The 27,437-nt window shown below is 40.3% G+C and overlaps 1 protein-coding gene across 2 annotated transcripts in view; it reads right to left on the bottom strand.

Annotated features, from left to right (window-relative positions):
* COL5A1 (collagen type V alpha 1 chain) overlaps positions 1-27,437 on the bottom strand; it is a 315,926-nt gene that overhangs the window by 85,741 nt on the left and 202,748 nt on the right. For both annotated transcript variants that reach the window (XM_069069226.1, XM_069069225.1), the window contains exons 21-28: positions 25,298-25,351; positions 22,571-22,615; positions 20,212-20,265; positions 19,216-19,260; positions 18,140-18,193; positions 14,729-14,773; positions 11,876-11,929; positions 4,940-4,984 (exon numbers count right to left, since the gene is read on the bottom strand). In XM_069069226.1, coding sequence (XP_068925327.1) covers positions 4,940-4,984; positions 11,876-11,929; positions 14,729-14,773; positions 18,140-18,193; positions 19,216-19,260; positions 20,212-20,265; positions 22,571-22,615; positions 25,298-25,351 — 396 coding nt within the window. The remainder of the gene's footprint in view (positions 1-4,939; positions 4,985-11,875; positions 11,930-14,728; positions 14,774-18,139; positions 18,194-19,215; positions 19,261-20,211; positions 20,266-22,570; positions 22,616-25,297; positions 25,352-27,437) is intronic.

A 27,437-nucleotide genomic window follows, 5' to 3' on the forward strand; every position in this document is an offset into this window, starting at 1 on the left:
AAAAAAAGTTAGCTGTGAGAGTAGCCGTACTTTCACAGATAGAAAACTGGGCATAACATTTTTATTCCCATTATAGGGAAGAGGATTTCAGGGCTTTTTTAATTCTCTATTCTATCTGTACACTCACCATGGACTAAGAGGAGAGGCCTATAGAAAAATACCCAGCCAGTGAAACCAAGCCAAGTCGTAAATGTTCAAGGTCCCGACTTGGGGAGCTCATATGTCAAGGAATAACACAATTCTCGATGAAATGATGAGGGCACTGCTGTCACCAACTAGCAGCATGTCCCCTGCCAGGGCCCGTGTCTCTGACATCTGTATAAATGCTGGCAACTTATCAGTAACAGCCACAAATTATTCTGGAGTACTGTAGAGTCTATTTTTTCCCCCTCCAGAATTATTTCACACTCCACTTCAATAGAGCCCAGAGGATAGTGGCAATAATTCTTCCAGAAACGAAGCTTTCAGAGCTGAACCCGCTATGTACATTTCAAACAATAAGTACAAACATGTCTTTCTGGTAAACGTGCCAATGCCGATGTTCAGTTTAGACCAATTAATCAGAATATGTACATACTGTGTGCTTATGGTGTAACGGTGTCCATAGAAGTCATCTGTCTTTGTGTTTTGCCCTTTAGAATTGTTAATTCTGTATAAGCAGGGACTGTCATCTAACCTTTGTATCTCTTCTAGCAGCAAGCAAAGTGTTCTCTACATAATTCAGGATAGGGAGTCTTAAGCTTTTTGTGTGTTTCATGGACCCTTTTGATGGTCTGGTAAAGCCCTTCTCAGAATAACGTTTTTAAATGCATGAAATAAAATTCATAGTATTAAGAACCTTTGTTTAGGAGTTAAAAATGTTTGTTGAATGAAGGACTTAATAAAAGATTATGTGCCTGACCCTGTTCTGGATGCTAATGATACAAAAATATTCTTTTAGTGGGGTGGGGATGAGTTAAGGGGCAAAAAAGTGTTGTTGTTTTTTTTTTAAGAAAACAGCATTAATAAAACATTAAGAAATACACAGAAGGAAACCAAAGTAACAGAAGGGAGGAAAAACAAACAGGATGATTTCGTTAGCATCTTGTTAAATTAAATAAATGGATACGTAAAAACAAGCTGCATGAAGCAGAAATTCAGATTGTCGTACAATTCTCTTATTTGCTACTTGAACATTGGAATATTCATTGATAACTGTTAAGTCTATAATAAAAACAAATTAAGATAAAACAGTCTCTGTTGTCAATACATACTTAAATCCATGAAAAGACCTTTGGACTTGGCTAAGTAGTTCCTTAAGAGGAAGCTAGGTGGAGAAGTGAATAGTGTCAGGCCTCCTCGGGCCGACCTTTACAAGTTCAAATCAGGCCTTAGATACTTACTAGCTGTGAGACCCTGGGCAAGTCACTTAACCTTGATTGTCTCAGTTGCTCATCTATAAAGTGAGCTGAAGAAGGAAATGGCAAGCCACACCAGTATCTTGGCCAAGAAAATCCTAAATGGGGTCACAAAGAGTTGGACATGACTGAAACGACTGAACAAAAGGAAGCTAGGTAGCACTGTGGGTAGAATGCCAGCCCTGGAGTCAGGAAGACCCTAATTCAAGTCTGGCCTCAGACTTGTTGTGTGACCCTTGGCAAGTTACTTAACCTGTGTTTGCCTCAGTTTCCTCAAATGTAAAATGGAGACATTCATAGTACCTACCTCGCAGGGTTGTTGTGAGGGTTAAATGGGATAACATCTGTAAAGTACTTAATACAACACTGGCACATAATAGGTGCTGTTGTTGTTGTCTGTCTTTCATTGTCGAAGAGGACCAAGGACATGATGATATGACAGGTGACATCTTGACTCGTACTGAATTGGATTTAAGTGAGGCAGAGCTGCATAAAGTCATCAGACTGACTCTGTCTTCCAGAGTCCAGTGGCAAGACAAAAGTCAAGATGGCTGGTGATGGCCCTGGAGGCAGTGGATGACCTTGGCATCTTTCAGGTCTGACCAAACTCTAAGGGCCCAACAGTGCCTACTTCTCTCCCTTCCTGGCCATAAGAACAAAGTGTTCTGATCTGCCCATTCTGCTGGGGGAAGTCTTCACATGCTTGGGGTATAGACAGTCCCCTAACTCACCAACAAGTCTGAGACTTGTCAGTTACTCTCGACCTAGTTTAGCTCATGTACCAAGACAGTTTTGCTGGGGCGTGGCCGCTGTGTACACTACAGCTTCTTGGAGCCATAGGTGAGAACCAAATGCCAGGTAGACACCAAAAGTAGATGATCAGCCCTGAAAAGGGTTCCACAAGCCCTCACACCAGAGGTGCCAGTCCAAAAATGCTTGTTCCCTTACCTGCCCCTTAAAAGAACTGCAGTATTCCCTGAGGCAGATCCACCATTGGTGACCAAAGAAAACAGGGATATTTTGGGGAAGATAGAAGTGTAGTGTTGCCTTTCTTGTTCCCTTTTCTCTATAAATAATTGGTCTGCTATGAAATATTTATTATCCAAATCTACATGAACAGGTACCTTTATAAAGCACTTCCATTATTGCTGGGCTTTCTATTCATCCAGACCTATGCTTGCATTGGTTTACAGAATTCCTGATGAAGAAACCAGCCATCCCCCTGCAACTTATAGTCTTTGAAAAGCTACCTAGTGCCCCAAGAGATTAAATAGTTTGCTTCCAGTTATATATAGTACCTTCCATGGAAGGGGGCATTTAATCTCATACATTTCAGAAAAAGAAGGGGAAGGTTAAAGGTTTAGAAATCAGACCAGTGAAACAACAGAACAATTTCTAAAGGGGCACTTTTTGAGAGGGGCTTTCAAAGCATCATGGGGCCTTTTCCAGTTCTTGGCATGTATGGTGGGTACATGAGATGCACGTAGCAAAACTTACACAGGAAAGGTGGTTTATCCAGAGGTCGACCAATGGCATTTCAGCAGATTACTAGCACCATGACGCTAGGGTAATGGTGTCAAACTCAAAGAGAAGATGAGACTAACTCATATAAGGATCTCTGTGGCCAGCTTCCTGACTTAGAAAATCACATATTAATATTATCTATGTATTGTATTTTAATTTATTTTGTGAAATATTTACCAATTACATTTTAATATGTTGGGGTCTGTGTGTTCCAAAACTTCCAAGAAAGCTTAAATCATCTTCAGGAGAGTTTTAATTTTCATTGTACTATAGAGACATAAGGGTATAGTGAAACAGTCACTGCAGCTGAAATCAGAGGGCCTAAGTTCAAATCTTAGTTCTGCTACTTACTGACTATAATATTGGGCATATGGTTCTTTCTCTCTTTGTTCCATTTTCCTAATACATAAAGTAAAGGGGCTAGACTAAATGATATCCAAGGTACTTTCTAGCTTTAAACCTATTATTCTATTCTAGTATTCTAATACTTTGTCTTTGTTCTTATTCAGTCATGTCCTATTCTCGGTGGCCCTATTTGAGGTTTTCTTGACAAAGATACTGGAGCGGTTTGCCATTTCCTTCTCCAACTCATTTTATAGATGAAGAAAGTGAGGCAAACAGGGTTAAGTGACTTGCCCAGGGTCACATGGCTAGTAAGTGTCTAAGGCTGCATTTGATCATGTGAATCACTTCACTTTTCTTCACGAGGGAGTGAGACAAGACAAGTAATTGGTAAGGTGCCTTCCAGCCCTCTGATGTGAAGTAGACTGAAGAATTCAAATTTCTGAAGATGTCAGGACAGCAAACAGGAGTTTAACCAAAGATATGCTGGAGACAACTCAAACTGGTGGGCTGATACTTTAAGTATGGGCATTTAGACCTCAGAAATCAGCAAACACTATGAATCAGGGGTTTAATTTATTGATTTGTTGAGACTTAAATTGATAAAGCCAATGTAAATGATGCAGATTAAACTGAAAAGTGGGTCATGTGTGCTTGGAGAGCCAGTTGTTGAACTCTCATCAGTACAACACAGAGTCTAGCTTTAAACAAAATTATGGGATTGCTGAGTAGCACCTGAAATTAGTGATGTGCTGTATCGTGTCTGACTCAAAGGCTTCTTACTTCCTGTCTCCAATGGCTGCCAAACTGACCCAGTGGCACTGAGAACTTTACAGGAAGCTCTGGGGCCAGACTGAGGAAAAAGAATACCGCTCAGATCACCTCAAGCCTCTTCCAGTCAGCCATTCATATAAATACCCTTTCTTCTTTGAGAGGGAATGAAATATACTGCATAGAGCTGGATTTGTAGTCAAGAAGATGGGTTCAACTCTCAACCCTGACATTCTTGATGTGACTCTGTTTCCTTATCTGCAAAATGAGGACAATAATACCCATAGCACTTAACCCCCAGGGGATGGGGGGAGGAGGGATCAATGTCAATCTCAGATGAGATACCGTGTTTCCCCGATAATAAGACACTGTCTTACTAAATTTTTTGGAAAGAAAACCACCAGAGGGCTTATTTTCAGGGGAGGGCTTATGTTGTCCTGCCTCAGCTCTCCTCTGCGGCACTGCTCTCAATGGCGCCAACAAGCAAATCACTGGGGAAGAACAGGATGACGCGCTCACTGTTGCAGCTCTGATTGGATGCAGCTCGGAGAGCAGCGTGCGTTTCAGGGGGGGGGGGCGGTGCATACAGTGGGTACCATAATGTAGCGTGTAGTGCAGGGGATCACCTTCACTACAGTAGCAATCTCAATAGGGCTTATTTTCGGGGAAACACGGTAATAGTAGGTTGAGTGCTTTGCAAACTATAGAGTCATCCTCCTTTTTCTTCTTTCTATCCAGGAACAATATCCACCCAGATTGAAAGCAGATCCCTTCAAAAACCTGGAGAGCTAAAAATCCAGTGATGCTCTTCTAAATAAAGATCTAAACACTTGGGTAGATCTCCAGAACCACAGCACAATTTGCCTTGGCCTGCCAAAATGCTTTCCCCCAACAAATATACTCACCTTTTCACCCTTGGTGCCTTTCAAACCACGGATGCCATCTGCCCCCTATGCAGAAAATAAGAGGAAGACATTACAGATTTTATCCTTTAATACACATTAATAGACATTGTATAATGCAAACATCTTAGACTTACAATGAAACCCCATGGTTCTGGGAATCCATTGATCTCCTAGTTGTCTATAAGATATGCCCAGGCCTGCACAGTCCTGCTCTATTCTATTCTTATCCTCTAGAAAAGGTGTTTTCTTGGACATGAGGCTCTCTGACGTCACCTGTAATATAGTTTTCCTAAACTAACTTTGAAATCATGCAGAAAAAAAGGGGCATTGTTATGGAGTAGTGGGGAGTTCACTACAGTTCAGCACTATGTAGCTGGGGATGGGACATGCATTTTCATATATGGTCAATATATTGATTTTTTTTTACTTGCTTAAACTAATTTACTAAAAGAGTTTAACTGGGGGAGGGGGAGGGGGGAATCACTTGAACACAGCAATGATTTTTTTTTAAGACCTTAATACATCATTTAAAAAGAAAGACATGAACCCATGATCACTGATGGGAGTCTAGCCACTTAGGGTCTAGTCTCTGTGAGGCTACTTACAAATAAATGATCTTAGGCAAGGTATTTTATACCTCTAGGTTTCAGTTTTCCCATTTATCAAATAAGGGAGTTGGACTGGAGTATCTCTGAGAGCCTCTGCGGTGGTTAAGAAATGGTACAGTATAATGGAAAGATACTGACCTGATTGGATTTGGGGGGAGGATGAAGAATGGAATTAATAAACTATCAAGCTGGAGCTGAAGATATATATTTTCCTTGGGACCATTGCCTGATTTCCTTAGACCCTGGGCACATGTTAATTTTATGGCTGGTCTTCACACTAATCTGCCACCTGACAGCTAATGACTTCCTACCTTGCCTTCCCAGCCCAGGCAGCATCAAGCTAAATAAACTGATCATGTATTAAAGGCTTTCTCAAGTCATCCTCTGTGTTGAATCTCCACTCCAGGGAAAGCAGAACCGCACCCTCCAAATTAATGTTTGCAACAGAAACACAGCAGGGTGGATGGCTTGGCACAGCCACACTTCTCTCTGCAAGAAAGATGGTTTTTCAAGTGCCCTCTTGTGGCAAGAGGTTTCCTGAGCCCATTTGGCTCAAAACCTTGAACCAAAAGTCTCAAGTTGGCAGTGACCTTGTTTCTTCCCCTGAGGCAGTGAGAAGCCTGGGATGCTGGATCTGCAGGAACCAAGGGCTGCATTCAGTGAACCTGTCATATGGGGAGTGGAGGCCACAGGATGAAGTGACAGTAAATTGTGACATCCTTAAGCACACCAGTATTTAATCAACCTCTGGGTGGGCAGGGAGAGACTAAGGACTGAACAGAGGATAAAGTATGTAATTATCCTGAAGCCCTTATTACCAGTCTCAGGAAAGGAGACATACAGTCAAGTGCTGTCTAGCACTCCCCTCCTCCCTCCAAGCTGCCTTGTTTACTATTAAGCTGTAGTAGGTACCCAAACCATTAACTCTAATAGAAATGTGGCCGACACCAAGATTCATGGCACACACAGCAAAGAGACGCTAAGGGGAAATGAAGCCCTAATATCAATCCACAGCCACCATGGGGGGGGGGGGGCAAAGGTAGCTTAGCAATGGCTGTTATTAATGTAGGCTGACATTAATTATATTAATATGGGTCGAATGCTCCATTTTCTGAACCATTAGTCTTCTGTGGAACTGCACCTGGTATTGTAAGATTGTTATAGAAATAGCACAGTCTCCTCCAAACATTATTGGAAAAGGCCAAATGATACTCTAGGTGAGGAAAATGAGTCCCCCAGTGTAGATTGTCTCAAAATGAACCAATAATGGGATATTGAACCAAAAATAGAGAAAACTAAAATGTAAACAAGGGGGAAAGCAACTATTATATACACTAAGTGAAGGAATCCAGGGGATCTCATTCCCCCCCTCCCCCAACCATATTAGTCACCTGGTTCTGGAATTCAGAGGACAGACAAGGACTTAAAAGGATTTTTCTTTTAGATTCAAAGGACAGACTAGAACCTACAAGGGTATTTTTGTCTGTGCACCAAAGACTCTAGATCAGTTCACAGGAGAGATTCTTACACATTTTATTACCTCTTTGGGCTCTTATCAAGTTCAACACAGAGGTAAGTCTCGGACATGATTCATTACCTCTGATGCTAAGAGGAAAAGTTGCCGAAGGAATTATAAAGGATTTGAATCTGATTCAAGCAATATGGGAATACTGTGTTCAAAACTACTTATATAGAGCTTAATTTTAAATGTAAGGAGATGGCTGAGTTTAACCTCTACCACACAGAGCTAATCCAGAGAGATGCAAGCATGTGGATGGATATTTATACCAAATAGAAATCATCTTCAGAAAGTAAAGTACAGTAAAACTAACAGGGATGGGGTGTGTTGCCTATAGGGTCATAGGAACATAGATCTAGAACTGGAAGTGACCTTGGAGATCCTTTAACCCAATACTTTCATTTTACAAGTGAGGAAATTGAGGTGCAGGGAAGAGAAGATCCAGATCAAACCTGTATTTTAATCCGGGGGCTCTGACTTCAAACATGATACTCTTCCCGCTATACATTATATGGTCTCCCAAGTGCCCTGGTGAAAGCCAGATAGACTCTGTCTACGGGATTGCCCAAATCGAGCAGTATAGTAAATAACCGTCCAGAAAGGAAATGTGCTTAGCCTACCGTGACTGGAGAAAACCTAGGCTGGCTCCTAGGAATAATCACTTCCCTTTCTAAGTTCCCACAAGACATCCCTTTAATAGTCGATTTGAGGGAGGCTAGGTGGTGCAGTGAATAGAGCTCCAGTCCTGGACTCAGGAGGACCTGAGTTCAAATCTGGCCTCAGATACTTAACACAAAACTAGCCGTGTGACCTTGGGCAAGTCACTTAACCCCAACTGCCCTGCCTTCCCCCTCCAAAAAGCACAGAAAAAGGGGGAAAAAGGTCTATTTGAAATGTTGGGGAGAGCTCAACACCAGACTCACTGATCTTTAATAGGTAGAACTCACCTTGAAAGTCACACCAATATTTGGAATCTGTGTTTGAATCTCAGCTTTCTTGGCTGTTATTCTGGTTCTACTCAAGCCCTCTGAGCTTCAGTTTCTTCACAAGTAATATTGGGATGATAATACATGCACTACCACCTACTTGATAGTGTTTATAAAGAAAGGGTTTTATTAACCTTAAAGACAGAGCTAGATTATGTCTAGATCTCTCTCTCTCTCTTTCTATCTATCTATCTATCTATCTATCTATCTATCTATCTATCTATCTATCTATCTATCTATCTATCTATCCTTCTATCTATCTATCACCTATCTATCTACCATCTAGCAATCACTTGAGTTATTATTAATCCTAGACTTGCCACTAACTCATGGGACCCGAGACAAGTTAATTGTCTTCTCTGCATCTTGGTTTCCTCATTGGTAAAATGAGAGAAGTTGAATTAGAACCTAAAAGTAGTTCCATTTCTCAAATATGTGTAACTTTTAAAAATATCCAAGCAAGCAAACATTCATTAAGGTTCTATTTCATCCTCAGTATTGTAGGTGAATAAAAGGACCCAAAGCATGCTGGAGTTGGAAAACACTCTAGAGATCATCCTAGCCCCTCATTTTGTAGGAAGAAGAGAGTTAAGGCCCCAAATATCCATGTAGCTCATTCAAGATCACATAGCCAAGGATGCTCCTCACAGTCTAGAACACAGGCCTCCTGCAGACCAAAACATTTCTTTTCCATGCATTTTTCATTCTTTAACCTCAAAGAGACATTAGAAACCATTTAGTTCAGCATTCACATTTTGCATATAAGGAAACTGAGATTCAGAGAAGAGAAACAAGTCATCTAAAGCCAACCACACTGCGAGTAGCAGAATTACAAACAGAACCCACGTTCCAGGCATCTTTGTTCAGGTCTTTTTTTTCCAAACTAGCCCCTATAAGCCTAATGACGAGCCAAGTCCTTCAGATGCAGGGGAATATATTGTGCAAACCCTGATCAAATCCAGGTGGGTGTCAGGCTCTAAATCAACGAAGGGATAAGTCAGGAGAATGCTGTTGTAAATTAATGAAAGGCAAAGGAAGTTATTTCCCCCAGTGCCTGCATGGGCATTTGACTAAAAATAAGTAGACCTCCCTTGAATGTCCCTGTATCATCCTGCTAGAGATGCTAATTATGGTATTAATCATAACCATTAGCCATCACCTCTATCCTGCACACGTGGAATCAGTTAATCTGAGCATATTGCCTGTATTCTTAATGCAAGAGGGGTTTTTCTTTCTGAGAACACATTTCTTTCTAAGATGAATGCTTTTTTGTTGTTTTGTTTTGTTTTTGAAAGAACCCTTCCCCATTCCTCAGCTTTCAGGCTCTGCAATAAAAACGGAAACACTGTCCCTTTGATGCTTATGTCAGGAAAGGATGCTGATCAGAGAGACAAGATGAAAGTATTTATCATGAAAATTTTAAGGCAAATATCTCCTCCTCCCTTCCTTTAGAAATACAGAAGTATTCAATTAGCAACACAGTGCTATCGGCAAATGGTTTTAACTTCATGCCAGGGATTTTTCACCACACACAGAATATTACTCTCATTGTCATCTTCCTGCTAATCTGTCACCTTTATTACTGCTGCAGTTCATTTCAATGAGAGGTGCTGGAGGAAAGGAATGGAGGCATTTAATTTTCCCTTCCGGTGCAGAACTGTAGGATTTAGAAGTCTGAGGAACAGCAGTGTATAGTGAAAAGGATACTGAATTGGGACTCAGAGGGCCTGGGTTCAAATCTCAGCTATGTGATTTTATTCCCCTAGGCAAGTCAGTTAACTGGTCTAGGCTGGAGCATCTTCAGTTAAAAATAAAATAAATAATTGGGTGGCTAGGTGTCACAGTGAAAAGAGTCAGGAGGACCTGAGTTCAAATCCAGCCTTAGACACTTACCACTTACTAGCTGTGTGACCTTGGGCAAGTCACTTAACCCCAATTGCCCTGCCTTCCCCCCTCCAAAAAGCAAAAAAAAAAAAAATGGGGGAATATGGAGAAGGGACATCATGGAGCATTAAACTAGATAATGTCTGAGGTTTCTTGTAGCTCTGGATGCTCTTATGTAAGCCAAATCCTTTCATCTCATAGACATTAAGTGGTAAGGAAGTCAAGTGACTTGTCCAAGGTTACAGATGTAGAAAACTAGCAGAGTCAGGCCATTCAAATCCAGCACTCCCTTTTGCTAAACCGTATTAAGGGAGAAGATTTTGGGAAAGAAAAGATTTTGGAGAAGCTATATAGTATAGTGGAAAGAATGCTTAATTGAGAATCATTCTAGACTCTGGTTCTAGTCCCACTGATTTGCTGTACAACCCTCAGGAAAGCTATTTCACCTCTTTGTACGTCAGTTTTCTTATCTATTAAATGGGGACAATAATCTCTGCCCACTCTATCACTGTGAGGACAAGATGAGGTCATCAAAGAATATGGAAGTACTGAAAAAAGTACAAAATATCACATTAAAATTTTAAAATAAATCTGACTTGAGAGATAATGTGGCAAAGTAGATAGAGAGCTGGGCTTGCAGCCAGGAAGATTTGGGTTCAAGTTCTGCCCTCACAAATACTGACTGTGTGACCCTGGGCAAATAACTTCTCAGTGCTCAAGACAACTCTTCAAATCTCTAAGTTCCAGAGGAGGTGGACAGAGTTTCTGTACTGGGAAGGTTTCTATATCAAACAAATCACAGGCCCTATCTCAGCCCCAATTTTTTTGATGGGGGGAACTAGTTAAGGTTAAGTGACTTGCCCAGGGTCACACAGCTAGTAAGTATCTGAGGTCTATTTTGACTCAGACCCTGTTCTTGATTTATCAAGTGCTACCTATATTTTCTTTAAAACAAAGATGAGCACTGGGGGAAGAATGCAGCTTGTTTCCTTGAAGATGAGGTATGTAACAATTTTTAAATGCCTGTTAGGTCAACTTTTTCATAGAATGAAACCCCTCCTGCACATAATTCTGGAGAGTACAACCATATACACAGATCTGGGCACGTAAACATCCAAAGAGAACTGCATAGCTCTAGATTAAATTACACAGTTCCAAACAGATGCAGTTAACTTTAATGAAACACCACAGGACTTGTGTTTGGATATTGCTGTGGTGCTCTGGGCTTCGTTTAACAAGATTCTGGAGGCCTTTAAAAACTGCAGAAATACAATTTTGTATAAATGGACACAGATCACAGTGAACTCCCTCTCTTAACAACTCTGATTGGGCCACACTTCCCAAGAGGTGCTGATTTTCTCTTTAAATGTGAAAATGCCTCCAAAGACATTTTGCCATACTTTACCAGGAGATGGTTTCAGGTTGATCACCCGAGCCTAAGATCTACAGCCTGAGAGGGATTTCAGAGGTTGACAGGAGGGCCTAACAAATTGTATCTACCCATAGAAACAGCTCAAGGCTAAAGGACTTCATTCTGTTGACAGATGCCTGACTAACCTGACTGATGATTTTTCGCACTCCAACCACATTAGTTTTTTATTCCTAGCCTCTCCATTCCTAATTCACATCAGAATATTTCTCATAAATGATGTAAGGTTTATATAGAGCTTCACAAATCTTTAAGTGCTGTATAAATGTCAGCTAGCATTAATTACTATTGTTATTATTATTTAATCATTCCCATTCTTCCAGAGTAGTTAACTAACCAGGTGTGGCAAGTATAGCAAAGTTGGGTCAGTGCTTCTTCCATCTGGGATTTGGGGCAAGGCTTAATCATGAAAAAGATTTCTGTAAAACCAGTCAAGGTCAAAGTCTCAAATGAGAGATTTTAAGAGAGATAAAGAAGAGACAGAATTCTTACTATGAGCAATGTTCTTACCTTGACTCCTCGAGGGCCCGGATATCCAATTGGACCCTGGGGACCAGGTGGGCCCTAAGATTAAAGGGAAAAATAATAATTAGGCTTTGTTTCAATGACAAATTCAAGCTGTTCCCTCATAACTCTGGATAACTTGAGGACTCAGTATAAAGGGAAGAATTCTCCTTCAGATGAGCCCATTAAAGATCAGCATATGGCCCTAGAGAGATGATGGGTCTAAGTACAAATGGTTTGTGAGTTTATGAGAAAATAGTATCAAGTGAAGAGTATAAGGCAATGAAATTTTATTTCTGCAGCAAAGGTTTTTAATGAAGAACTCCCTTGTATTTGAGTAAGACACTTTTGTTATAACCAAAGGATTTTGGCCTTAGATTCCAAGTTTTAAGACATTTGTTGACATATGTCTATTTGTTGACATATGTCTCCCTGCTCTGCATAGCTGTCCCTCCATTGAGAGAACCAGATGATATTTATTAAATACTCTTTATGTTCAGAGTTTGAGCCTCCCTCGTCCCTTTTATGATATATTCAGACCTCTCCTAAATTTCTCTTCCAGCTATGGAACCTCTGTTGGTAAAATTCTATCCATTTCCCATCTTGAAAACGGAGGAATTGTTCAGCATGACATGAAGACAATCCAAGTGTGTCATTCATCAGGGCTTCCCTTTTTACTCTCTATAAGTTTTTGACAGGAGGGTGCAGAGTAGAGACCTAAGAGAATGGCTATGGTATAAACCAAGACATCATATGAATGGCTGAATGGATTAGGTAAGAGGAAAGAGAACTGGGGAAAGTGTAGCTTCCCTCCCATAACCTTTGTGTGGCAAGGTTGCAGGTGAGTCCCTAACTTCAGCAACCACTACAAAAAATTCTTAAGTACCCACAAGTATGCAAAGAGCTGAAAAAGAATGGACAACACTAGTCATTTCCAGGACATTAAGGCTATAGTGGGCAGTCCAGCAGGGACACTGTCATCCTAATCAATCAGTGTTCAACCATATCCACGACAAAACAATAGGTGGAAATCTCATTCAGTGTGTGAGACAACCAGCACCTTACAGAATAGGAAGAGCTTATATCTAAGACCTGGAATTATTACATCAGGCAGTGACATCAAAGTTTAATTCAATGGAAACAGGTAAATATTCAAGGGTGCCACAGAGTTCCTGGTGATCTTTGGTTAATCCAAGAAGATTGTTGGGGCGGCTAGGTGGTGCAGTGAATAGAGCACAGGCCCTGGAGTAAGAAAGACCTGAGTTCAAATCCAGCCTCAGACACTTAACACAAAAACTAGCCGTGTGACCTTGGGCGAGTCACAACCCCAATTGCCCTCCAAAAAGCAAAATTAAAAAAATTAAAACTAAAGATTTTTAGTAACCTACTGAGGTTATAGCAATAATTCAGGTAAAATTATAACTTTTACCCAACACTTGCAGAATGCCTAATGTATTCAAAATATAATTTTTTTTAAATGCCCTAGGTTACTAAGTATAATGTTGCTATTTTAGAGACATAGCTTATTATCACTTAGAGGAAAGCCTTTAGTCATGGATTAGGTGCTATTTCTCCATGCTGGATGGTGAAAGGCCTTGCAAGGGTGAAGATCAAGCCAACTGATCAAGCTCTTGTAAAAGAGACTAATGGATCCTTTCCAACTCAACAGGGCACACAGTGGAACTATGGATCTGCTTCCTGAAAAGCCAGGCTGGATCACTCAGGGATTTTCATTTTGAACTATGTCTTTGGAGGGCAGGGAAGGAAATGCTTTAAGTGGTAAAGGCTGGAGAGGGGAAACCTACATAAAACAACTATAGTCAAATTGTGATATTTTTCTCCTCTATCACCCCCACAAAAGCATCTACATTATTTGATGTGTATCACTGCACACCCTGGGGGAGACAGTTGACTTTTGGAGAATATCTGACTTTGCCATCCTCTTTACATCTCCTTGCCATTTGTAGGGGATGCATCTAAGAGATCCCTCTTAAACAGAAACTGTGAAAACCACACTGTACCAATTATCAAGATTTTGTGTAAAGGGTGGTTTGTTTCCAACACAAAAGCAGTCATATTGCCAGTATTTTTAAAATGTAATAATATAACAAAGGTCCCATCTCTTCTGCTATACTAAGCAAGCTCTCAAGCTTATCAAATAACGCATCTTTTTCACTTGAAGTCATTTTTTCTTTTTTTTGCTCTTCAACCTCTGCCCTCTCTTCTTGTACCACTTTTTATTTGAAGGGTCATACTAAGGTTATAGATCACAAGTATCATGAGAGTACAGTGCCTCATATGAGAAGCAGACCTGGTATAGTGGATAGAGAGCTGACCGTGGAGCCAGAAAGCCTTGGCTTTGAATTCTGCCTCTGATACACATAGACTATGCCACCCTGAGCAAATTACTTAGTCTTTCAGTGCTGCAGTCAATAATCAGTTTCGGAGAAGGGAGTCTCCTCTATCAATGAAATCACAGACTCAGGCCCTCTTCTTATGGAAACCATGGATTATTATATTGCGTAAAGGAGAATAGGGATTCGCGTCATGAATTGAAATTCTGCAAAAAATATGGGTTCCATGTGTTGGGCAGTGCTTAGATGCAGATTAGCTAGACTGGAAGCCTTGAGGATCACTGATTATTCAAGCTAGTTGGCTTTTCCCAGTTCCATCACCTCAGACCTGCCCTATCTGGTGTATGTATACTTAGATGGGGTTGTAAAAAACATTGCCTTTGTTGCTCTTCTGGCCCTGCCCAGTCTTCTGAGAAGCTAAAGAGGAGCACCATCTTTTACGAGATGGGTCTTTCAGCACAAATATGTCCCAGATGAGACTGAAGCATTTTAGAAAGATACTCACCTGACCACCTTTCTCCCCTGGAGGGCCTTCTTTGCCTGGATGTCCCTGTTGACAGAAAAGAAGAGCATTGAATTCTTCCATCCACCACTTTGGAAAGTGCTACTTGCCCATGGTTCATCTCTCTTATAAAAGCCTTAACTATGCTCTCTGTGGGTCTCTTCTCTCTTTTCACCAAAGAACTCAAGCCATCCTGCAAGGATTACTTAACGTGGTCCTAGCATAGCACCACCCTCCAATACATATTTTACAGATGACCAAACTGGGGCACAAACAAGAATAGCAATTTGCTCAAAATTTCACCCAACAAATCAAGTCCATGGCAGAACTGGGAAATAAAAATCAGACCTCTGACCTCTAGATATCACGGCTTCCTAGACTGGCTGTCACTATGCTGTCTCTAAAAACTTAAATATCTATTTTCTAGAAGAAAAGCAAGATGAAAGGCTGTTGACAAGAGCTAAGATCAGCAGCTCCCATCACTCAGCTTGGTACTGATTATAGTTCTTTCTCAACTTACATGGGTATGGAGTTTATCTTGAGACTGTAGGCCACAACCTTATTTAATATATGTCCCACTTAGAATTTCCATTTAAAACTAGGAGAGACCTCAGAGATCCAATAGACCACGTCCTATATTTTGCAAATGGGGAAACTGAGGTCTAGCTGAAATTGTTATATTCTTTTCCCCCAGTGCTCTTTTAAGTCCAGACATGTAACAATTCATTCTTAGGGCTGGGAGCACCTAGTTTTCCAGCACAGTCTATTTTTCAGTGAACTCTAATCATTCTGGCTTCATGTTCAATCAGCCAATATTTAGAAAACTAAAGAAGAGAAACATTCACTGTCAAGAAATATTGCTTCAACCAAAGCTCAGTAGAATACAGTCATGTGGTAGAGACCCAATGGCCCATCACTTTGAGAAACATTATCTTAATGTATTTGTTTAAGGGGGGGAAATATTTGTGTATTTGGTTTTTGTACTTAAAAAAACATTTCTAATAGTTTTTTTTAAAGAGTAAATAATAAGTCAATCAAGCCAGGAAGTGTAAAACCTTGTCTTTGTGCCTTCAAGGGTATCTTGATGCAGTAAATAGCCTCATAGCCAAATTTTTACTAGGTCTAATGCTGCGTTCCTGCTGTTGCTCTAGCAGAAGCTGTGACTGGAATTCAGGTCATCATATGGCAGATTCATTTCTCTCCAAAAAATCAGGCTTGCATGGAGAGAATTCCAAAACTGTAGTTCTGGAGTGGTTTCTGGAAGCTTTGCTTATTTCAGAACCTACCATCTGACAACCAGGTCTTTCTTGAACCACTTAGGAGTCAGTACTGACGTGGTCATTCTGATGCACCTGGAACCCAGTAGGATGGGGGTAGGGACTATGTTTTATACACTCAGACATTTTGACTCAAGTGTAGCAAAAATGTTGCCTACAATGCTCTGAAGAAACAACCATTTTTCTATATGTCAGAGATTTTTTTCCCCACAAAAGTGCTATTTGCTTTTACTATTTATTGTATTTCATCAGAATTTCCATGAGTATCAGAAAGTATTATATTTGAAGAAGACAGCATGGAGTTTGAGACACAGCCCTCAAAAAAAAAAGCATTATAAGGGGCTCTCCAAAACTGACAACTTCATTGGACTTAGCTATGAAAAAACAGCTCTTTCAACATCTGGATAGCTATTTAAAAAATTAAGTATATTTAAGAGTATATCTTTCCTGCTACATTGAAGAATATAAAGATGGTCTTCCTAATTCTCCATAAGATGAATATCTATACTGAAGAACCTCCATGCTACACTGGAAATATTCGTCCTGAGACATCAATATTCTACTATTTGGCCTACTTTGGAATCAACACCATGCACCAATAAAACGTCTGGTCCAAGTGAAAGATGCAGTTTGTTTTTAAGACTGAGAGATCAACCTATGGCCAGGGTTATGGCTTAGTCACTAGCCCAGTTCGATGGTGGTAAAGGGGGAGAGGGATGGAATGGGATCGAGCCTGTGCCCAGAATCAGTCTGGGGGTAGGACTGCTGTTGTTTAGTTGTCTTGGTCAACTCTTCATGACCCCATTTGGGGTTTTCTGGGCAAAAACACTGGAGTGGTTTGCCATTTCCTTCTTCAGCTCATTTTACAGATGAGGAAGCTGAGGCAAACAGGATTAAGTGATTTGCCCAGGGTCACACAGTTAGTGACTGAATCCGGATTTGAACTCAGCTCTCCCTGAATCTATGCCAGGTGTTCTAGCCACTGTACTACTAAATGCCCTCTAGCTAGGGTCAGGGCTCCATCTGTGGGCTAGAGCTAGGAAGCCAGAAATTTTAAGACAGAAATTAAAGCAAAGAGCTGTTTTCTAATCAGATACCAAATAATTATTAACATAATTAACCTTTTTATTTAGTTTGTCTTCTGATAGCATTATTAAAACTATAAAATATATATAGCTTTAATAATTGATTTAACTCATTATTTTTATTGAAACAGCTAAAATATTCCATATACAATGAGCACAGTCAAAAGAACCCATGGTACCCCTTACAGAGAGAATGACCAAGTAAAAACTACTCCCACTCTATACCGTTTCCCCTCAACTACCTCATTTTCATAATTTCTTATTTTTAAGATAAATATATATCTTATTATATACATATAAATATATATATGTGTGTATATATACATATAAATATATATGTGTGTATATATACATATAAATATATGTGTGTACGTATATATATATATATATATAAATAAAATGTTTTATTTATATTTTGCACAACTTGACCATGGACTAGATTTGTGAGTTTAACTGATTATTTCCAGGAGATCTCCAATTTGGCAGTGGAGTTGTGAACTTACAATACTGTAAATTCATGCCTCTTTCTCTCACCCTTCATTGTCTGCAAACTAAAAATACATCTTTATTACTGTTAGGACTTAGCACCCCCTCCCCCTTTCTTTCTGCAGAACAGATTACTCATTGAGAATCTTTCACACCTAGCTGATTATTTTTTTTCTTCTTCCTTTCCCCCTCCCCCACAAGTTGTTAAAGATGCCAGGGTAGGTTCCAATAATTAAATGACACACAGTAATAAATAATAGCTTTCATACCAAGGCAATCACCACTCTTTGATTGAAACATATTATGAAAAGCATGTCCCAAATCCAGTAATTACTGTGCAATCAGGCATGAGACCAAATGTGTATTTATTAACAGACTTAAGAGAATGAGTCAAATGAAGCTCAGAAATGTCCACCCCTATGAATCTGTAAAATGTATCTTCTGGCTGGGAATGAGTTGGCTGCTTTGTTGGGGGATGGGAAGTTGGGAGTTGGGAGAGGAGGAGCATTCAATTTAACTCCATTTAATTCAACAAATTCAGTTCTAATAAATTTAACTCAACTTACAGGAGGTCCATCTGCGCCAGGCATTCCTGGAAGCCCAGGTTTACCTAAGGGGCCCTAGGGGGAAGGAAAAAAAGATCAGCAAGAAATCACTCTGCGGTCAATACTTGCAACACATTTGTCTAATATTCACTGGTGCTGCATATAAGAAAGTGGAAACACCCCCATTCCCTTCTTCATCCCAGGATGACTTTTGAGGATCTCCATCATGACTCTGACAAAGGTCTGAATCAGACAATGCTACTGAAAGATGCTGATTTCCACTAAATTATTATCTCCTCAAATTCAGACCATTAGAAGGAATCTCCATAATGGAAAGACATCAGTCTGATGAATAAAATCAGGACCCAAGCTTTTACCAAACAGGATCCCAAATGCTTTGCTTTGTTCAGAACTAGATAGAAAGAAGATGACCAGAAAGTTGCCTCAAGTAAGGTAAAGGAGGAGGAAAGGGCATGCCTTAAAAGCAGTAACACTCAACTTAGAACCAGCTGACACCATGAAGAAATCCCATTGAGCAGACCTTGTTTTTTATTCAGGGCATTTGGCTTCCACTGACCAATGTCATCACCAAAATGAGGTGGTCAATCTGGGAGAGTTTTCAAAGCTCTTAGGATCTCCAAAGCCACCAAGTCATGGGAACCATGCATCCACAAAATCTATTAGAAATAATCTTCTGTGGGTCCCAGAAGATGTTTTGTGTCAAAGTGAAAATTCCCCTTCCTAAGGCAGAAAAGCAAAAACTTCTATTTGTTATCCAGGGTTCTACTCTTATTCCATGGCTCGATGTTTTTCCTAGCTAATATCTGAGGGAAAACATCCTGATGTTTTACTTCCCTCAAAATACTGCCTTTCAGATGGAAAACGAATGCAAATGTTATGAATTAGAGCTTAACTGTGCAATTTTCCTCTTCCTGCCCTGGACATAGACAGATTAAATGTTCCTATACATAGGCAAGAACAGATGTGTAATGGGCGATGGGATGGGGTAGTGGGGAAGTAGTCAGATGGGCAAATGCATACTGATAATGGCCATTACGTTATTTTGTATTGCGGGAAGTGGGAAGCAGAACACATACTTTTTCTCCTGGTGGACCAATTGCACCCTGAGGACCTGGAAGACCCTGTAAACAGAAAATGAATGGAGAAGAAATCAGGTAATTTGATTTACCCAGAGCATCTGCTTAGTATGTGTATATCCTTTCTCTACCTTATTGACCTCCAGTCCCATTTCTCCTTCTGCATTAAAATACATCAAAGCCAAAAATGCCAGTCTCTGCACTTTAGTGTTAGCAATCTGTGGTATATTGTATTAGCTGAAGCAGACCAAGCATCATGTAAAGGGATGGGAGTGTTTAGGAGGTACAGTGATGGAAGTAGACCTCGGGAACGGGCTTAAACAGATGGCAACATATTGGGTAAACTATGCTAACAATGAGAGGGTCCAATTATATTTATGTAGAGGGTGTTACAAATTTCTAAAGCACCATCACATTCATGATCAAATCTGACAATGTGAGGCAGGCTTGGCACCTATTACTATTATTTTCTTTTTACAGATGAGGAAGAAGAGGCTCAGAGAAATTCAATGACTTGTCCAAAGTCACATGGACATAGTGGCATAGGACCCAAAACTAAGTGTCTTTTAAAAAAAATTAATTTTATTTCATTTCATTTTCAGATCTGCATTCTCTCCTTCCCACCACCCTCTCCTCCATCTCCTTTGAGAAAATAAAACAAACAAAAGCCCATCACAAACATTCTAGGCAAGCAAAATAAATTTCCACATTGGCCACCATGTCATGTGTGTGTGTGTGTGTGTGTGTGTGTGTGTGTGTGTGTGTGAATATGCACTCTAAGCCCATCCATCACCTCTCTATTATAAGATGGTCACCATGATTCATTCTTGCGTACTTGTGGTTGGCCATTGGAATGACTGGAGTTGCTAAATTTTTCAAAGTTCTAAAACCAGGTGTCTTGACTTTAAGTCTAGTGTGTCTCTCCTTGGGTTCTGGGGCCTCTGGGCCACAACATTTCAATGTAATAACATTATTCTTTAGGCAGATAAGACTCACCTGGGCACCTGGATTACCCTGCTGTCCTGGGGGGCCAGGTTCACCCTGAGGACCCTGTAAGGAAGGAATTAGCAAAGAGACTGAACAAAATACAAAGTGATATTAGCAGTCTGCTCCATGAAGAAGCAGTGACCTTCCAGCCTGAAAATTGGCTCTATCCCAAAGCCTATTAACAAGAGCAGAAGAAAATGTTGAATATTGACAGACAGAGTACCAGGATCTATGGGCAGAATCATGCAGAATGAACTGGCATTAAAACTAAATGGCTTTCTTATATCTTAAAAGATATGGTTTGGGTATGGAAATTATGGAAGATATGGAAATTATCCAGCTTCACCTAACAGGCAAACATATAAAACTTCATATCCAGAGAGTTGATGAAAACTAAAAATTTTAAAAAGCTTCAAAAAAGTTTCCTGGATGACAGCAGTTTTTAACAGGTCATTCAAGAAGGTGTCCCTCACACACAACATTCTATCTGTCTTCACGACTTTGAAGAACTTGTCTTACTTCCATTTCTTTGAATCCCAAGCCTCCTTCAAAGCTCAGTTTTTAAGTGCCAAGACTTCCTACATCAGGCCTTTCCTGATCCCCCTCCATATCCACTCCTCATCTCATGCTAGCATCTCATCTTCACTAAGATTAATTTGAATTTTAACTTGCATATATTTTGTATCTCTACATGGGTATAAGATGCCATTTTCACAACAGAATGCAAGTTTCTTGAGGACAGCAACTTTTATTTTTGTCTTTGTATCTCTATACCTATAATGGGAATGTAAATTTGAAGATCTTCCCTGCCCCTAGGCTAAAGTGCACCTGGAGCCTGGGGTGGGAGGCTTGTTTTTCGGTAGATACTTTTTGATTGGCCAGTGGGTCAATAAGGTTGTTACATTCTCTGAGCCAGGAGAAAGCTATGTAAGCCCTGGTGTGAGGCTTTGTTTGGGGGCTCACTTTGAAAAGTGTTCTGTGATTTGATATGGATTCTGGGAAGCCGTTGTCCAGAGCCCCCCGGCTTTGAAAAATCCAGATGTTGAAACCCAGATGTTGATTTGGTATGGATGTAATAGTTGGACAGTTTGGAAATCTGTCTACTTGATCTGTTTCTGTCTTGATAATTCTGCCTGTATACTCTGAAGTTCGGGGTGCTGACCTTTTTCCCCTGAACGAGGTAAACGATATATGTTTGACTGATTAAAGTAAGCTTGTTAACCCATTTTGAGTTGCTTTCCTTTATCAAAGCAGATGCAAGAACCTGTATTGGCAGCAAACCCTGAGGACACTTGGGGTGCTTGCTGCTACAAAACCTAATACAGTGCCTACAATACAAGTGGTATTTAATACATGTTTATTTAAATTTAATTTAAATTTAAATCAATTTTTTAAATGCTGATTTATTTGACTGTTTGCCATTTAGAGCCAGTCCCTGACCTATGAGATGACTTCAGGAGTTTTTTCCAGTATAGACACCCGGACTTGTTCTTCCTGGCAGAAATAAAATTATGGGTTGGGGGGGACTATGGAGCTGACCACATTCTCAAGTTGTTTAGTGCCCAACCTCAGAACACTTTCTGATACAGGTACCAGCCAGGCTTGCCTAAGTAGATGCTTTCCTAATGGTCTGAAATCATGCATGGTTGCATCCAGTCAGAAAAGAATGATTATGATTCTCTTTTGCTACAATCTACCACTGAACCTTGTAAAATTAATCCAATACTATGTAAGCCTTTGCATGATGGTGACTGGTTTCCACAGTGAATGCTCATTAAAATATGCAAATATCCCCAAGATTTCCAGTCCAGGAACTCATTGGAGGAAAATCAAGTTTCATTTAAAATTCCCAAGTCATCCCAATGTACCAGTATCTTCCAGACAACCTTAATATGGAGAGTAGTCTCTGTGAGGCCTGCCAGCTCCCTGTAAGCATATTTTAAACACACTTTTGTTATCTACTTGTACACAGAAAATAATTTCCTTCTATACCTACATAGGATGGCAAGGGTTTAATAGTGTGAAATTATTTTCCTGAGACAGCCAAAACAAGACCTAGGCTTATAGCTACTAAACCACTGGACTCCTTAAGGCCTGAAGCCTATTCTCTTAGAGCATCTGTTTTTGCTGATTCCATGTTTAACTGCTTTGGCTCTTACTCTAAGAGCATACACCACGATACAGTAGATATTGGAGGGCACCGAAGTGGGGAATTCCCTTGGAAATCCACTGTTAAACCAGCATACATTAACTTCTCCTTATTATAGAAATAGATTCTCTCCTGGCCTTGAAATGAATGTACCCAGAAAGTAATTAGCCCTTGTAATTTAGGAAAAGTGATGTGTCTGGATGTTTAACAAAGACTTACCACATTTCCCTTTGGGCCAGTTTGTCCATCCATACCCGTCACACCCTAGATAAAAATGTAAAAAAAGAGGAGGAAAAATACATGAAAAGAAAAACTCCACCCCAAGAAGACAAAATCCAAAAACCAATTCATCAGATGATGTCAAGGTCTTTCGGCTGAAGGAGAACAGCTGCGTGAATCGTGAAAGGCTTGCTTCAAAATTGCATCAGCTCAGCTTGCTCTTTGGACTCCCCCTCACCAAGGAGAGCAATGCCAGCCAAAATTCCCCAGTTTCTGTACCTGCTGGTGGGAAAAATTCAGGGCAACAAACTGTTCCCACTCCAGATGAGGAAGCATGCTGGGAAAAGGCACCCTGAAGGAACAAGCTGGCAAAAATAAGGGACAGAAACAACTGTGGAAAATAGGAGCTTTGCTCTGGCTGCAGAACTGTCTACATTCCTAGCCTTGCCTGCATGAGGGGAACAGAGCTTCTTCTTTCCTTACATTCACCAGACCTATGTGCACTATCCAAAGAATCCTAGCCTTTTCCCCCAGACAACCCAGAATCACTGAATTTAGCATTGGAAGAAGCCTTGGGGACCCTCTAGTTCAACTCATAACTAAAACCTGACAAATAGTCATCTGGCCCCTGCTTGAAGATTCCTATGAAGGAGAACCCCCTAACTCCAGTAACAGTCCATTACACTTTTGGACATCTCTAATTATTAAGAAATAATGAAGTCTGACTTGTTGCAATTTCCACTCTCTAGAGTCAAACAGAAAAGGTCTAATTTCTTCTCTGTACAACAGTTCTTCTAATACTTGAAGACAACTATCAATTACCCTCTGAGTCTTCTCATCTTGAGGATAAAATATACCCAGTTCCTCCAACCCAATAAAGGCCAAAGGGATAGAAGAGGTTGGTGGCTGTTGTCCTGTTTTCAGATATTGTACCTGCCTAACCCCCATAGGACTGCAACACTTTGGTCAGTGTTTTCCCATCATTGGTTTGCAGCCTGGTCTCCAAAAACTTTTACAACCAGAGGGCCTTGCTTCTTAAAACCTATAACTTAAAAACAAAACAAAATCGACCTCATACTTTTCTCTGGCTTATGTAACCTGTCCCCAAAGGAACCTGCCAAGTTTTACTGCACTGAGGCAATGATGGTCAAAGTCATATGCAATTAAAAAAAAATGGAGTTATTTTTCCACTCCATAGTAGTCAGGAAGTACTGCTCTCTGTTGTCTGTCACACTCAGCCTGCCTTGACCATTCACGTTTACTTGAGCAGAATCTGATTTATCATAGGACCTGCGGTTGGAAAGTCCCATAGAGATCATCTTATACAAATCTCTCATTTTATAGCCAAGGAAACTGAGGCCCAGAGGGAAGAAGGGCATCATCTAAGTTTGCCCAGATAGAAAGGAGCAGAGCAGGGATTCAAACCCAGGTCTTCTGACTCCAAATTCAGTACTCTTTCTGCTATACTAGTAGTTCTCAAATGATATGCTAAAGCATATTAGTTCTGGCCAGGTGTGCTGCAAATGGGACAGAAATTAAACTTGGGATCATGTGTACATGGGGGAGTTTCTCATCTGTGTTGCAATGTGTTACCATTCCCCCCCAAAAAAAATAAACAGATGAATTGACAATAATGATGATGATACTTCACCATAACCAAAAATACTTTGAGAACTATGGCTCTATTACATACTGACTCCTCACCATTAGGGTGGACACGGTTAACCCTTACTTGGGCTACTTCCCAACTATTGGGTATGCTACTGACCAATCAGGGCTAACCGCATGTTTTGAAGATAACAACTCAAATGGAAGGAAGTCGGGGCAGGGGGGCCCACACCCAACAGGGACTGTGAACCTCCCAGTCAGGTAGCATATTCTCTACAAACCAGGAAGAGAAAGGTAAATCCAGTCACCAATAGATTCTAACCTGATAGCGTGATATTGTTTCTCTCCTGAGGAAACTACAGGGGGAAAAAAAAAGCCAGAAAATGATCTATTTCTCTTTCTGAGTTTTGGAAAGTACATCAGTATTACACTTCATGGTCATGTACAACTTTGGATGAAGAAGCGAAATGTAGGGAAAAGGGCACAAAAGTGGAGACAGGAGATGTGGAGGCTGTTTCAGTTCTGCCCCAGACCTTGCCGGGTAACCTTGAGTAAATGATCTTCCTTCTCTGGGCTATAAAGCAAGGCCCCTCTCAGCAGCATGGCATTGTGGATCTATGATTTTCCTAGGATTCAAAAAATGAGCAACACAGGGGACATTAGACCCCAGGCCTCCTAAATCTCTGATCTCTGTACTTTCCCCTAAACAATCATTTGGGCAAGTTGTGTACAATAGAGAGGACACCTGGATTCTTGTCATTCTCTCTTTGACGTAAAATAAATAAATAAATATATATATGTAGCTTTCTGGGAAAGAGGTAGGAAATTCAGAGGAAAAAAAAATCCAATTCTAAATATGGGCCCTTATTTCATAAACTTGCAACATTTTCAATGAAAGCACAATTCCTTCCAGTTTTGAAGGACCAGGACTACCTCTTATCTGTGCACTTTAAGCTTCTGTAACACCTCAGGTTTCCTTGGAGCAGGTGTTCACAGTGATCAGTTCAGATTATCTGCCTGAATGACTAAGTGGGACATTATAGCCCTGACAGGGGGACAAACTTGGATTTTCAAGGGCAACAATGGAGCAAGAGATGCAAAGCAGCCCACGGAACTTACAGGGGGGCCAGGTGGGCCAGGTGGGCCCTTTGGTCCAAGCAAACCACGAGGTCCCTAAAACAGAGAAGGAAAAGGTCCATGTCATAATTCCACTTATGAAGATGCACATTTAGATATCAGAATCTGAAAACTCAGCACCATAAAAACATCTTGCAGAAAGAAATTCTGGCTTGGCTGTAAGGTACATCCTTTATGGAATGGCCTCCTTTTCCCCTTCCCTATCAAAATCTTACCCATCTTTCAAAACCTACATTAAGTTCTACCTCCTGAAATCTCTAAAGGCTTAAACACTCATTGATCTCTCTCTTTTCTGAGCTCCTTAGGTGATGATTTTCTATAACATACAATCTGGCATGCACATATACATCTATATATACATATATACTTATAAGTATTATGTCCCAAAAATCTTAGTACAATTTTAAACTTTAAAAATATAAATATTATTTTAAAACTTTGATAACATAAATAAGTTATTAAATAGCTTTAATAACATAAACAAGTTGTTAAATGGCTTTAAGACTTTTAGATACTCTGTGTATACATACACATATGTGTATACATACATATATACATATGCATGTGTATTGTATGTGTACTTATCTGTGCATATATATATATATAGTACATATATGGACTTATGGATATGCACCATGTGTAGCACTATATAAATACAAAACCTATGTCCCTATAGAATATATGTGTTTATGTATGTATGTAGAAAAAGAAGATTGGGAGACAGAGAGAAATGGACAGAGATAGAAGGACAGAGACAGGGACAGAATGACACAGAGAGAGACAGACAGAGAAAGAGAGAGATGGAAATGGAGGGAAGGGGAGAGAGCATTCTGCAGCTGCTAGGTTTTTGCTTCTCCAAATAGACTGTAAGCTACTTGAGAGAAAGGCCTAAGGGATGCTATCTCCACATCTCCCCTGGAAACTCACAAAGTGACAAATGCATAGCAAGAATTCAACAAATATGGTCAGATTGAAAATATAATTGGGCTGGTGATAAAAGCAGCACTATCTGGGGCTATATCTGAGTTCTGGAAACATTTGTAACTGGCTCATTTCATTCTCAGAGGGGAATCAGACCCAGAATAAATTGCCTCACGTGCCAAACAACTGTAAGAAGAAAATTCATTGTCATCTCACAAAGTAAAACACACACACCCATGTTTTAGATGAGCCATCAAAGATAATGGTGAAAACTGGATTCCCATCCATCATAGTGAGCATTCAGCTTTACAGATCACCTTTCTTCTGTCTGAGTCTGCAGGTTTAGACGCCTGTTTACTTTAGTGTGCTCTGAAAGCATTCAAGAATTTGCTCTAAAACAGAATCATTTGGCGCTGCTGTTCTGAACTGGGCTGCTGTATGCTGAAGGCCTGGGCTTCTGTTCGCTGACTCTAAGACCCACCTAACTAGCCCACAACCAGCTGGGTATGTTCTTAGCTCTATATCCTATTTAAGAATTCCAAGTCACCACCTGGCTGGCTGCACAATTACCATGTTTGTTGAATGGAATTGAGTCAAAGATCTATTCTTTTATAGAGGCAGTATGGTAGAATGGATAGAGAGTTGGCCTTTAAAAAGCCAGGAAGACCTGGAGTCAAGTCCCATCTCTGACACACAGGGCTGTGTGACTAGACGATAGTCAATGAGTACTCTAAGCAATTCGCCAAGACTGTAAGTAGCAGAGAGGGTGCTGACCTGCATTGGTAGAAGAACTTTTCTCAACTGGGAACTCCTCTTTATCAATGAATCACAGATCCAGTCTCAATTTCCTATTGTTCAATGGAACCTAGTTGAATGTCACATGCTTTTACAGGTGTCTTTAGCCTAACTAGGTATGCCCTCCCCACTCCCCTGCTCCCCTTGGCCACTCCTCCACTACATCCTTCCCTTTTTGACAAAGGTCAATATAAATCTCTGGCTTTTTTTCCAGGCTAACGCTCCCTTCCCTATCCTTCTTGGATGTAAATATGCCTTTCTTGATGTGCCTGATATTAAGGGAAAGGACAAGAAGAGAATGAATAAAGAGGATCCCTTAAGGACAGAAGAATATTTGAAAATGTTCAGGATCATTCTTTTAGGTTCTTACAGCGAGGAAGAGAATAAAAACCTACCAAGGAAAACA

This window comes from Petaurus breviceps, unplaced genomic scaffold (genome assembly GCF_028583685.1).
Source record: "Petaurus breviceps papuanus isolate PSGF00001 unplaced genomic scaffold, PetGlider_PUasm1.0 90779, whole genome shotgun sequence".
Classification (NCBI taxonomy): Eukaryota; Metazoa; Chordata; class Mammalia; order Diprotodontia; family Petauridae; genus Petaurus; species Petaurus breviceps.